Here is a 14661-nt window from a genome sequence, read left to right on the forward strand (position 1 = left end):
TCTATAGAGCAGTAAGTATATCTGTTGAAGAAAACAGAGACTAGCCTGCAAACATATATCAAGACCTATAAAGATTTTACAATCAAAATACTATATTTATACACAGTTAGATGAACCAGAAGAACAGAATAAAGCCCAGACAGGCTATAAATTATTATAGGGTACTAAAAAATAGTCTTCAAGACATGGTGCTATGTCATTTAGACATTTTACAGGGTGAGGGAGTTGATCCCTTCACATCATAAACAAATCAACTGTTAGTCTAAGTCAGAATTTCCTTTTTAGGGTGGGATGGGCAGTTGAAATCAGATCTTGCCTTGTATCTCTGGCTGGCTGGCTGGGTACTTAGGCAGCTCATATATATCATATATATATCCCAGATTTGTCTCAAACTTATTGAATCTGAGTGCTAGAATTGTAAGTGTTGTCTGCCACACCTGGCAAAAATGTTTTTCAGCATCATTTGAGCTTATTGTTCTGATGGAATACTATGTATTAAACCAAAGTAACACGCAACTTGAATTTGCTATATGATACATAGTTGGGGAAGGTCTGCTTAGAGATGTGACATGTCTTTTTATAGGATGTGACCTTGTTTCTGCCGGAGTGGGAGGATGGGCATTTCTACCTTGCCAAGTACTATGACAAATTGATGCCCATGGTAACAGATAACAAAATGGAAAAACAAGGTGATCTCATCCGATATATAGTCCTACATTTTGGAAGGTAAATATGAGAACTTCATGTTAGAGATTAAAAATGGATGAATGTTATCACACACCATAGGATAATCAGGGCCTTTCCTGTTTTACTATGCTTGAATTCAATCTACAATGTAATTACAGAGAATATTTTTCTTTATTTTTATGTGTATGAGTGTTTGCCTACTTGCCTATATGTATGTTCATTTACCATGTGCATGTGTAGTACTCTTGGAAGCCAGGAGAGAGTACCAGATGTCCCTAGAACTGTGAACTGCCTAGTAGAGTAACTAAACTCAAGTCCTCTATAAAAGCAGCCAGAACTGAGCCATCTCCAATCCCAGAATATTTTTTTTTATACAGTTTCTCTCCTTTGTCTTCAAAAATGCCTTTTGTGTGTATGTAGAAAAAGTTTACAGATACAGTTTTGTAGAAAAGGTGTTATAGTTACAGTTTTAAAAAATCAACAGTACTAGACTGCAGACATAACTCAATAGTAGAACATTTGCCCAGCATATTTAACAAAAAAATATTTTTTACTCAGCTGTTTTCTGGAAATGGTTGGCCCATACCAATAATCCCAATATTCAAGAGGCTGTGATAGTCACCTTTCAAATTACCATATATAGTATTTCAGAAGACCATAGACTTAATATGTTTAATTACTAAATTTAATGGTAATTGAGTGTATCTTCCTAGTCAAATCAGTAAAACAACAAAAAACAAAATAAGGACATTATTTTGAAGTTATATGGAATAAAGAGCTTGGTTTTCTCCTTATTTTGCTTTTTCATTTTAGAGATAGTCTTGCTCTATAGATCAAGATGTTCTTGAACTCATACTTTGCCTCAGTGTTCTCAGTTCTGGGATTACAGGAGTGCACCACCACATCTGTCAGGAGCCTGTTCTTGAACTAGGCAGAGGATGAAATAGAGCCTTTTGTTTTGTTTTGTTTTGAGAGGTGGGATTGTATGGGGCCCAAGCTAACCTCAAACTCACTATGTAGCTAAGTCTGGGCTTGAACTTCTGATCCTCCTCCTATGATTGGAATATAACTTTAATTTCAGATGCCAATACATACACAGATCTATGTGTATGTTTACATATATATAAATATATATAGTCATGCTTAATATTTATATTTGGCAATTTATTAATTTTTGAGTACATAATTTTTGTAATGTTTAGCCAAATTTCATTTTCCTAAGGAAATTTCAATTTTTGAAAAATCTAGTCTTATTTGTTTCCAAAGTTGTAATTGCTAATAATTATAAATACTGTTGGTTTTCTTAATGGCTTTGTTATTAAATTCATGGCTTGTGATATTTGAAATTGAATCAGAAGCTGGGCAGTGGTAGCACACGCCTTTGATCCCAGCACTTGGGAGGCAGAGGGAGGTGGATTTCTGAGTTCTCGCGGCCAGCCTGGTCTACAAAGTGAGTTCCAAGACAGCCAGGGCTACACAGAGAAACCCTATCTCGAAAAACCAAAAAACAAAACAAAAAAAAAAAGAAGTGGAATCAGAAACAAGAAAATTATTAATTGAATTTTTTCTAGAATAAACAATTTAAAAAAATTTTTTTCTACTCTTAGTATATATCAGGGTCTTTAATATATAGAATGTACTCATTACATTTCTTAAATCACACTTCCAAGAAGAAAGGTAATTTGTGTTGTTTTTTTTTTTTTTTTTTCTGTCTTTCGGTTGTTATTGTTTTTGTTGTTGATGGGGATTTTGTTTGCAATAGGTTCTTGCCTGTATTGCCCAAGCTGGCCTCTCACTCTTAGCTTCCTAAATGCTGGGATTATTAAATGTATATAACCACTCTCAGCTTCTACAGTGTGTTTATAGCTGTGATACCGTAAATTTTGGATTTTATACTAGTATTTAAAGATTTTATTATCCAATTTCCTTGTTTAATTTTATGTGTGTTTTGCCTGTATGTATGTATGAATCTGTACCATGTATGTGGTTTTTAGTGCCTATGAAGGTCAGAAGACGGCATAGAAACTGGAGTAATAATGAATGATAATAAACCACCATATAGGTGCTAGAAATCCTAGGTTCTCTGCAAGAGCAACAAGTGCTCAAGTGCTCTGAGATACTACACCATCTCTCCAGCCCCTATATTTATATTTTTAAAGGAGTAAAAATTAGCTATTGAGATATTCTCATTTGAATATCTGAATGTACCTTAATAACTATGTTACTACTGCTTTAGTGTGAATGTTTGTCGTCAAAAACAGTTTAATTATATTTAATGAAACCTTAAATATATAAAACATTTAGATAATAGTTTGTAATAGAACTTGTGTGTAGATATAAAAATGAATGATACAAATATTTAAAAAGAAAGAAAGGAAGGAAGCAAGCAAGCTTGCCTGCCAGAGAAGTTAAAGATTGAGGATCAGTAGGATGGTTTTTCTTAGGCTGAGCTTAGCCATTATACTCAAGATGTGCTGTCGCATATGGTTTTTCCAAATGTGGGAAAGCTACTGCATAATTTGTGGTAGTAAGGGTTTGTGTTCCCACTTTTCTCTGGGAATGGATGGAGATGTATATGCACCATACCAGAAGCAAAGCAGACACATGTAAAGGTTATATACTCTGGGAAAGTCTGTGATAAAAACTCAAGCTACTGGCTTCATGATTATAAACATTGATCTTCTGCATCATCTGTGAAAGGGGTAAAAACATGAAGAAAAATGTAGAAATGAATCTCTCAGAAATAGAAGGATTAGGCCTGAGCATTAAGCTTACTACCATGGAATACAAATTGAGGTACAGATTTTAAGGACCATTTGAAGGAAGTATTAAAAAGCCTTTTGACTAACTCAAATCATATAATTTTTGATGTGGGCTACCTGAATACTTTAGCAAGAAAAGATAAAAGAAGGGAAAATAACCTAGAAGAAATATCAGTACTATTGTTTCAGGGCTAGGGCTATACCACAGTAGGTAGAGTGCTTTCTTAGCAAACCTGAAGCCCTGGGTTTGATAGGTGGCACCAAATACTCACCCATGTCTGTAGTCTCTAACTTAGGAGATAGAAGCAGAGGATTCAGGGTCTCATCCTCAGCTACATACTGAGTTCAGGGCCAGATAGATGGATAAGTAGATGATATCATAGTTTTTATCAGAAGACTATATATAACTAAAGTTTAAGCTTTTACATTCCAGTTCATATAACCTAGAAAAACAACCTCTGTGGTAATGGTATTTCTCACTTATGTAATTACAGATCTCTTCAGTATGGAAATCAATTCATATATCAGTCAATGCCACGAATGTTATCGCTATGGCTTGATTTTGGTGCTAAAGCATACGAATGGGAAAAAGGTATAACTTCATGTAAAAATTTTAAGGCACTAGGAAGAATTATAACTTTGGTATGAAATACCACTTGGCATCACAATTTTACTTTCTAAAAACCAGTAAATAATTTGATTATTAAAATATTATAATGTAAGAAACATACGTGTGAGGGGCTGGAAAGATAGTCCAGCAGTTAGAGCACATTACTGTTTTTGTAAAAGACCTGAGTTTAATTCCAGTACCATATCAAGCAGTTTACAACTACTTACAACTCCAGCTCCAGAGAGATCCAAAGCTTTTATCCTCTACGGGTGCATGCACTTGTGTGCATATGTGTGTGCTACACCCACACAAACATACTTTTGAAAAATAATAAAAATCAATCTTACGAAAACAAATTAAGTGTGAAAAAAAAGGAAAGATAAAACCATAGACTTAAAGTAATTGTAACTCAGGAATGTAAAGAAATAGTCTTTTCATTTCTTGATAACCCTGATACTTGGAAAGATGTCAGTTTAAGCATGTAATACCATGAAACTTCCAGCAGATGATGAAAACAAATGCCTCTTCGATCTGAACGCTTCTTCTATTTATACAGTCTTGTCAGACAGCTAGCTGAAGGCATAAAATGTTGTATTTTCAAAGGTGTTTTTATCAGGTTTTTTTGTTTTCTGTGAAATGAATTGAAATGCTGATGTTTGTTTTTCCTGTCTTAAAATGATTTACCCTCAGGTAGTCGTTCTGATCGTCTGCAAATGAGAAATGATTTGGCTAAAATAAATAGTGTACTCACAGAGCACACAAATCGGTTAGCACCGTATCAGTTTTTGACTGCTTTTTCGCAGTTGATCTCTCGAATTTGTCATTCCCATGATGAAGTTTTTATTGTCTTGATGGAAATAATAGCCAAGGTATTTCTGGCCTATCCTCAGCAAGCAATGTGGATGATGACTGCTGTGTCAAAGGTAATCATTAGTTACCACAGTGTGTTCTACCACTTATTATGTCATCTATTTTTTAAGTAAATATAGAAATACAAATTCCAGAGTTCTGGCCTATATTGTTAGTAATTTTTAATTATTTTTTATATAGAGAAAATTTTTACTTCGTTTAAATATTTTGAGATACTTATCATATGAAATGAAGTGACCAGTTGTGAAGATTAAAGACTTGAATAGTGCTGTCCTTGTGAAGTTTTTAGTAAATAATTATAATAGCCACTTTTTAAAAGATGTATTTTATATGTATGAGTGTTTTACTTGAATGTATGGTTGTGTACCATTTACATGCCTGGTACTCAGGTCAGGAGAAACTGTTGAATTCACTGGAATTAGAGTTATTAACAGTTATAAATTGCCATCAGGGTGCTGGGAATTGAACCCAACTCCTCTGTGAAAACAAGGGTTCTTAATCCTTGGGCCATGGCTCCAGCCTGTGATAACTTACTTTTCTTAAGTGTTTTAATCCAAAATCTTGAAAATCTATTAGAGGGGATATACAAGTTGATTAGTATATTTAATAAGTAAATATTATAGAAAAGTTAGTATAAAGATAAAAAGAAAATTAAAATTCAGACTGTTCATTAGTACTTTCTTGTAACTTTTTATGTTTTTATAATCATATTTTAACAGTAAATTTTAATTAAATTGTAATTGGACAAAATTACTAAAATAGCTGACCATTCATTAAATCATTAAGGTTTTGTTTTTCCTTTTTATCTGTTGTGCTACATCTCAAAATACTGGATTGTTTCTTTAATGTAGAGCCCATCAAAAGTATTCATAGGTTGTAGGATTAAAATGATGTTATTGAATTGATTTCCTGGATACTTATCATTATAAACTCACATCTAAAGTATTCTGTTAAGTTGATTCTTGCCAGTCAGGTTTCATATATAATTATATTTACCATTTTTTTGATTAACAGTCTTCATATCCCATGCGTGTAAACAGATGCAAGGAAATTCTTACCAAAGCTATCCATATGAAAAAGTCTTTAGAAAAATTTGTTGGAGATGCAACTCGCCTAACAGACAAGCTACTAGAATTATGCAACAAATCGGTACTGTCACAGATCGTAGTGCTTATCAACCAATGTGAAATAATGTCTTATAGAAGCTTATATGTGATTTGGGCTTATATGTTTCATTAAAGATTTTAGTACATTAGTATACACATATCAAAATATATCAAATGGTATATTTTAAATATGTATCTTTATATTTTTTCTCCCTGCACCCCACTCCTTTTCTTGATATGCTAAAGATTGAACCAGAAACTTGATCTTGCTAAACAAGGGCTTTACCACTGAGATATACCTCTCTACCCTCTGTATGATTCATCTTAATAAATCTGTTTTTATTAGTTTGTAACATATGTCTCTCTTCTATATGTCCTCAATGTTTCTGAATTTTTCTGAAAGTATATTTTAATAGTTGCCAGTAGTTTTAAGTAAAAAATATTAAATCAACTATAAAATATATATAAAATACATTAAAGCAGTCTCTGATTATATTGTCATATCCTTAAGCTTTGAAAACTCGTATGTTAATCTACATATATGGTAGGAAAGAGAATGAATGGTTTTTTGTTTGTTAATTGGTTGCCTTTTTATAGTGTTAGATATTAAACCCAAGGCTTTATCCATAGTAGGCAAGCACTTTATACATGAGCCCTTGATTTTCATTTTTTTCAGGGTATATTTCAGTGCACAGGCATTGTGATGAGGAACAAAGATGACTAATAGAAATCTGTCTAGAGTTGCTGGCACATTTGTAAGAATCTAAGCAATGGCTGTCATCTGGAGTAGTAATTATTATTTTCAATACACTTGTGACTGAAGTAGGAAAGTGGATAAAAGAGTAAATTACTGTTCTGTGTAAGGACTAGGGGAAAAAGCTAAATGTAGGAGAGATTAAAGTGTATAGGGATGATTATTAAAAGGAAAGATTCTTTATCAAGTAAACAGCTAGTTTCACTTGATGATCAAAATCCAGAAACCATTTCTAGGTAAAAACATACAGGTGACCCTATTTTTTCCCCTTCCTTTCATGAATAAACTATTCTTAAAAGCATACTCTTTCATTATTTTCATTAATTCTACTTGACTTCTGATGTACTTGACACTAGGAAAAGCTTACGTATTGGATGCTGGCCCTGTAAGTGCTTTACATGTTCAGGTGCTTAGTCCTTTATCTGAATCCTTAGTTCTTTATTGAAACTACACTTAGGAATTCAATTTTTTTTCTGATTTTAAAGGTATTCATACTTATATTGGCTATTGTAACTGATGATAATGTATCAGAATATCCCATAATCAAACACACATAGCATTCATCATTACATTAAGAAATTCAGGATCATTTTGTTGCTAGATGAGATTTGGTAACCAAAGTTATTTATAGATTTTTCTTATGTCTGATAATAGGTCTCTGGTTTCTACTATCTCCTCTGATCACTAAATACTCTATGATAGAGTAACATTATATATAAGGTAAAAGAGGTTTAAATGAGATGATTAAAAATACTTAGGACATTGCATACTGCTGAGTAATTGAGACTTTGAAAGGAAAATGTCTACTGTGATTAATGTTCTGTGATTCAAGGTTAACTCAGAAAAATTGAAATATACTGTTTGCTTGTTTTTTTTCAGGTTGATGGAAGTAATTCCACCTTAAGCATGAGCACTCACTTTAAAATGCTTAAAAAGCTGGTAGAAGACCCAACATTTAGTGAGATCCTCATTCCTTTGCAGTCAGTCATGATACCTACTCTTCCGTCAATTCTGGGTGCCCATGCTAATCATGACCCCTTTCCTGGGCATTGGGCCTATCTTGCAGGCTTCGATGATGTGGTAAACTTCAGTTTTTTGTAACTACAATTCTTAAATGTAGTTAAGTTTATACCTACAAATTGAGCTAAAAATTTAACTGAGTTTCTTTACAAACCTTAGAAATGTAAAGAAGTGAAACTGTCTTATCCTATAGTACAAAGTTAAGTGATGAGGAATCCTAACAAGCCTAAAAGTTTGATTTTCATATGCTCTTATTTCACTATGGTTATTTTTTCATAATTGTATTTTCCTGTATTTTCTTTTGTCTTAGAAAAATGGAGACCAAATGGAACAAAATAATTTTTATTTGTTTCTTATGAGAAACAAGATTCACATAGCTTTTTATTTTCTATGTGTGCATGAGTTATATGTGTGTGTGCCACAGCCCACAGGAGGTCAGAGAATAACCTCGGTCCTCACCTTCTACTTTGTTTCAGACAGAATTTCAGGCTAGCTGGCCCATTAGCTTCGGCACTTCTGCTTCTGCCTTCTACCTCATTATAAAGCACTATATAACAGGCGTGCTCCAAACTCAGTCTCACACTTGCTCCGCAACTGTTCCACTAACAGAACATTTCCTCAACCCCCTCCCTCATTTTTTAAATGCACTGCTGGGAAAGAGCCTGTGACCTCTCACCTCTTACCTGCCAGGCCTCCCCTTTTCGTCTGTCCCACATGCCTGCCCATGAAGGATGGCTGTAAATGTATGCCTATTTTAAGGAAATAGTCCTAGGGAAAGGCTTTTTAAAACTCCATATTTATTCCAAAATTTCTGTGGCCTAGGACATTTTAAAACTATTTTTAGAACCACTTACATTGTACATTATTACAATTATGTTTTGTTTTTATCTTAAGCAGTATTTTTTAGCTTATTTACCTCATGAGGTAGGCTTTATTTTAGAGAAGTTTCTTTTTCAAAAAACAAAGTACTGCCAGGCAGTGGTGTGCACGCCTTTAATCCCAGCACTTGGGAGGCAGAGGCAGGCAGATTTTTGAGTTCAAGGCCTGCTTGGTCTACAGAGTGAGTTCCAGGACAGCCACAGCTATACAGAGAATCCCGTTTCAAAAAACAAAAAACAAAACAAAAAAAGTACTTTTAATTCATAAACTTACTCTTTGAAAGTTTTATACATTTATATGATGTATTTTGATAATACTCTTCCAACATTATGATAAAAATTATTACATAAAATTTCGTGAATGCTTTGAAAGGACTACCTGAATATGCATGTATAAGTACTTGTTTTACTGACAAAGTCAGGGTTTTCTTAATTTTTTTTTTACTTCCTGTATATTTCCAATGTTAAAGAAAATAGTGCCCAAGCCAGGTGGTAGTGGCGCACACCTGTAATCCCAGCAGTTGGGAGGCAGAGGCAGGCAGATTTCTGAGTTCGAGGCCAGCCTGGTCTACAGAGTGAGTTCCAGGACAGAGCCAGGACTACACAGAGAAACTCTGTCTCGGAAAAACCAAAAAAAAAAAAGAAAGAAAGAAAGTAACGCCCCTATTCATAGATAACCTTACTTTTTAGCTTCTAGATAAATGTAAAAGAAAATTTTAAAACATAAATTTATTACATATTCCCACTTACTCTTTCTTATTATGATAATGCATAACTCAACATAATATTCAAATTTACAAAGAATTTCAACCTTGTCTTAAATAAAGCACTCATTATTTTTTAGGTAGAAATTCTTTCTTCTCTTCAGAAACCAAAGAAAATCTCTTTAAAGGGCTCAGATGGAAAATTCTACATCATGATGTGTAAACCAAAAGATGACTTGAGAAAAGACTGTAGACTAATGGAATTCAATTCTTTGATTAACAAGGTTGGAAACAGTTTGCTTTTTTAAAATTTATCTATACTATTTATTTATTTTATTTACTATTTTATTTATTTATTTACTATTTTTATTTATTTATACTATTTTCAATGTGTATATGTATGTGATTGAATCTCTGTGCACATGAGTATACAGGTGCCTACTAAGTTCAGAGTCATGAGATTCCCTGGAGCTGAAGTTAGATGGCTGTGGGACACCTGAGATAGGTACTGAGGACCAAATCTGAGTCCTCAAGAAGAGCAGCTCCGATCTGCTATGCCATCTGCCCAACCTCGTTGCTTTTATTAAAGAATTAGGAAAATAATTGTCATAGTAATTTGGACTTCTTAACAGGTAGATAGATTTCTATTGAAATGGAATGTATGTTTTAATTTTTTCATTTTTGTGGTAAAATATAGATACTATCATTTAAATCAGGTATGTATTTCAGTGCCATTGAGTGTATTTACATTATTTATCTACTTATTCATTATGAGTGCTTGAGTTTCCTCCACCTGATACTTTGAAGATCATACCAGTATTTTTTCAAGTCCCTCTTATCAGATTTTTGGATATATTCATAGATTTAAATTGTCTGCTTCAGTTAATGTTTAACAATTATTGTCTATAGGGGATATAAGACATTAATGAAGGAAAATATTTTCTGCTTAATGGCTTTGTATAAAACATTCTTTCTTCTTTTCTAGACCTCAGGGTTTTTGCTTCAAAGCTAGAAAATCAATAGGTTCTGTTTTCATGACTTCACTGTTTAAAAATAATCATTAGCATTTTTTCATTCTGTTGGTGCTTGCTATCTGACTCAAAGAAATATGGGAATTGTAATTCAAGCCTTATTAGTAGAGTGATGGTGGTAGCACTATTGAGGGGATTGGATCGGGAAGGTTTCAAGAATACGTAGTCTTCAAAGAATCATCTTTAGGGAAAAATTCATTTTTCTGTGCAGAAGTCACAGTTCTCTGTTTAAAAAAAAAAGTCAAATACGTCATGATATATAAGCTGAAAATGACTTAAGAAAGGATTGTAGACTAATGGAATTCATTTTTTTATTAGTAAGTTTTGCAAGGAAGATCCAGTCTCAGAATAAAAGGTTAATTATATGTATTTATATGTAGACTTATGTGCATTCCAGGTTTGGGGAATTTTGTTTTGGGGTAGATAGTATGATTCCTTATGATGTTTTCAGAGAGGAAAGTAAAATAACAATTCTTATATTAAAATAAAAATTCTTATATTAAAATTCTTATTCTTATATTAAAAATCTCAAGTGCTTACATTAACCATTATCTGTAATGTAGTAGAAAAGAAAACAATAGTGCTTTGTTGTTGATATGGTTATAAATACTGCTTTTCAAATGTGGTATTCTGTTACTTGCATAGTGGAAAGCTAAAAAGAAGCTATTCCACAAGGCATTTTAAGGTTTAAATGTAGACTAGGGACATTATCCCATAGCTTCCTCCTCTAACTTGGAATTATTCATTACAGGCTGCCATCAGGGCTTTCCTTAGGAAATGAACAATATTTCAATATATTTGACATAATAGGAATCTGAATTCTATTTTTTTTCTTTTCTGTCTATGTTTTCCATAGAGCTTAAGAAAGGATGCAGAATCACGTCGAAGAGAACTTCATATCCGAACATATGCAGTTATTCCACTGAATGATGAATGTGGGATTATTGAATGGGTGAACAACACTGCTGGCTTGAGACCTATTCTGACCAAAATATATAAAGAAAAGGGTATTATATTTATTCTTACAAGTGTATACTATGAGGTTGTTAGCTACAAACATGTAAAATATGAATATAATAGTTTGTATCATATCAATGCATATATATTACCTAAGTCTAGTAAAATTTATATTCTATACACAGAAGCATATAGGTTTTTTCTTCTTCCCTTCCTTCCCTTGAAGCCTTTCTCCTTTTTTCAGTATAAAAAACTTTTGAGGTAGCTTACAAATAAATCTGAACATTTATTTTTCTGAAATACTTGTTAGCAATTCTGAAATTCTGAAATCTTTATCTGCCTATAGCAAATAACCAAATATTCTTTGAATAACAAAAGTCAGTTTTCTAACTGTCAGAGAAATGAGAATACTTGGCTGGATTAGAAAGATGCTCTAGCTTGGGATGACTTTAGGAAAATGATATTGATTGTAATTATTATAACCCATGAAATAAAATAAATGTACCTTCCTACTTAAATGAGCAAATACTTTTGAAAAAAGGTAAGTAGGAAAAGGTTTTAATTGTTGTAAAATTGGAATAAATAAATGCCAGACTGAGGAAATAGAATATTACGAACTAGCAGACACCGTAGGAATGGATATCATAGGCAATGATTATAAATGGGTTCTAATAATAATAGGCAAAGGTAGTTAACCATGGTGATGCTTGTCTGTAATCCCAGAACTGAGGAAATACAAGGCAGGAGGAATATGAGTTCAGTGCCAGCCATGGCTGCAGATGATACTATGTCCCAAAATTTAAAAAAAAAAAAATTAAGGCAAAAGTATGGTAAGAAACAGGTCATTTGTAGTATCAAATCCTTTTTTATGAATGAGTCAGGGTTCTCTAAAATCACAGAACTTATAGAATGTATATATTAAGGAAATTTACTGGAATGACTTAAGTCTTCAGTTCAACCAACCCAATAGGCAGCTGTGAATGGGAAGTCTAAGAGTCTAGTAGTTGCTCAGTTCTATGAGGCTAGGTGATTCAGCTTGTCTTCTGTATAAGCTGGAGTCCTAAAGAAGTATGTTCCAACAGATGTCCTGGCAAGTAAGTGCAAGCAGACAAAAAAACAAAACTTCCTTTTTTTGTTGTCCTTATGTAGGCCTCCAGCAGATGGTATGGCCTAGATTAAAGGTGTGCACCACCACACTGGACCTAAGCTGTTCTTTATGTGGAACTGGCTTTGTCCCAGGCTGGTCTTGAACTCAAATTCATGTGCCACCTTGCCAGGGCCTAAGCTTTTCATAGTCACTATACCTCAAGATCTAGGTCAAAGCATGTGACATTCCATGTCAAGATCCAGAGATCAAAAGTCTGTGCCTTCCAGCCTAAAGATCACAATCACAAGTGTGCCCTCTGTTTCTGGATTGTAGTTCATCCCAGATATAGTCAAGTTGACACAAGTAGCCATCACAATGAGAGAATTGTTTATTGTGAGAGAAAAAAAACATAGTAACTGTATAATAGAAAAAAAATAACTGATCAAATGTCTGTGTTGTAACATACCTATTTTTTTTTGTTTTTTGTTTTTTGTTTTTTGTTTTTTGAGACAGGGTTTCTCTGTGTAGCTCTGGCTGTCCTGGACCTCACTCTGTAGACCAGGCTAGCCTCGAACTCAGAAATCCGCCTGCCTCTGCCTCCCGAGTGCTGGGATTAAAGGCGTGCGCCACCACCGCCCGGCACATACCTATTTTTTTTGTTGTTGTTGGTTTTGTTTCTTTCTTTTTGATACAGACTCTTACTATGTAAACTAGGATGGCTTCATACTCAGAGGTCTGTCTGCCTGTCTCTGCCTCCCAAAGTTTGCCCAGACTAAAGGTGTGCTCTGCCAAATATGCCCCCCTTTTTTAGAATTTTTAAAAATTATTTTTAAACAATTTTATACATGAATACAGTATACTTTAATCTTTCTCTTTTTAAATCGGTGTACATAAAAACAGCTACAGTGTGCATGTGATAGTCAGAGACGAACTGAGGTGTCAGTCCTCACGTACCTTGTTTGAGACAGGGTCTCTAGTCAGGATGTAGGCCAGGCCTTGAGCATTCAGAAATTCTCCAGTCCCTGCCTCCCATCTTGCTCTGGAAAAATTGGGAAAATAGGATGGCACTTCTGTATCTAGCTTTACATGACTTCTCAGGATCTGAAGTCAAATCCTCATGCTTACATGGCATTTTATCCACTGGCCCCATCTTCCTGGCATATCCCTTTTTTCCTACTATAAGAATACAAGTTGTTGCCGGGCGGTGGTGGCGCACGCCTTTAATCCCAGCACTTGGGAGGCAGAGGCAGGAGGATTTCTAAGTTCGAGGCCAGCCTGGTCTACAGAGTGAGTTCCAGGACAGCCAGGGCTATACAGAGAAACCTTGTCTCGAAAAACAAAACAAAAAACAAACAAAAAAAAGAATACAAGTTGTTGGATTATTGAATTATAATTCCACCATAATACACTCTTCTTAAACTTCTTAAACTTAAAAATGCAAAGATCATATTTCCAAATAATGTTGGGAGTGTTGAGACAAGGTCTCTCACTATATAGCCCTGGCTGTCCTTGAACCTACTATGTAAACCAGGCTGGTCTTACATCCACAGATATCTCCTTGTCTTTGCCTCCTGAGTGCTGGAATTAAAGTCATCCACCACCACAGCAGCTATTTGACATAATTTTTAAAGAAACACAATTTAGTTCATAACAATAGTAGTATTGACAAATTACAATAGTATGGGTATTATACTACGCATGTTATATAGATCATTTCATTCATTTACAAGCCAAATTATCTAAATAACTAGTTCAAGGTTACATGGTGAGCAAACATCTTGAACTGAAAAAGACTCAATCAAATGTTAAGAATCCATTTTATAAATATGGTAGAACTATCCAATGAATGAGGCTAGAAGTCTCAAACTATGAGCTTGTCCATAAGACTTTAGTATCCAGATGATTTTCAGTCTAAGGTTTGTCTTAAAAATTAGTAATATGCTAAAGCTAGGAGTGTTGATACAAGCCTTTTTTCCCAGCACTTGGAAGATAGAGGCAGGTGGATTTCTGTGAGTTTGAGGCTAGCCTGATCTCATAGTGAGTTCTAGGATAGCCAGAGCTACATAGTGAGACCTGTCTCAAAAACAACAAATCAAGCAAACAAAAAATTAGTTACATGCCAGGCATAGCTGGACACCCGTTAATCCTAGCTCTTAGGAAAGAGAGGCAGGCAGATCTATTTGAGTTTAAGGTCA

At 34.1% G+C, this 14661-nt stretch overlaps 1 protein-coding gene across 1 annotated transcript in view; it reads left to right on the forward strand.

Moving 5' to 3' along the window:
* Atr (ATR checkpoint kinase) overlaps positions 1–14661 on the forward strand; it is an 86116-nt gene that overhangs the window by 65627 nt on the left and 5828 nt on the right. The window contains exons 36-42 of the mRNA XM_034483747.2: positions 584–726; positions 3944–4041; positions 4750–4982; positions 5944–6078; positions 7669–7869; positions 9532–9675; positions 11279–11429. Coding sequence (XP_034339638.1) covers positions 584–726; positions 3944–4041; positions 4750–4982; positions 5944–6078; positions 7669–7869; positions 9532–9675; positions 11279–11429 — 1105 coding nt within the window. The remainder of the gene's footprint in view (positions 1–583; positions 727–3943; positions 4042–4749; positions 4983–5943; positions 6079–7668; positions 7870–9531; positions 9676–11278; positions 11430–14661) is intronic.

Source organism: Arvicanthis niloticus, chromosome 21 (genome assembly GCF_011762505.2).
Source record: "Arvicanthis niloticus isolate mArvNil1 chromosome 21, mArvNil1.pat.X, whole genome shotgun sequence".
Taxonomy (NCBI): domain Eukaryota; kingdom Metazoa; phylum Chordata; class Mammalia; order Rodentia; family Muridae; genus Arvicanthis; species Arvicanthis niloticus.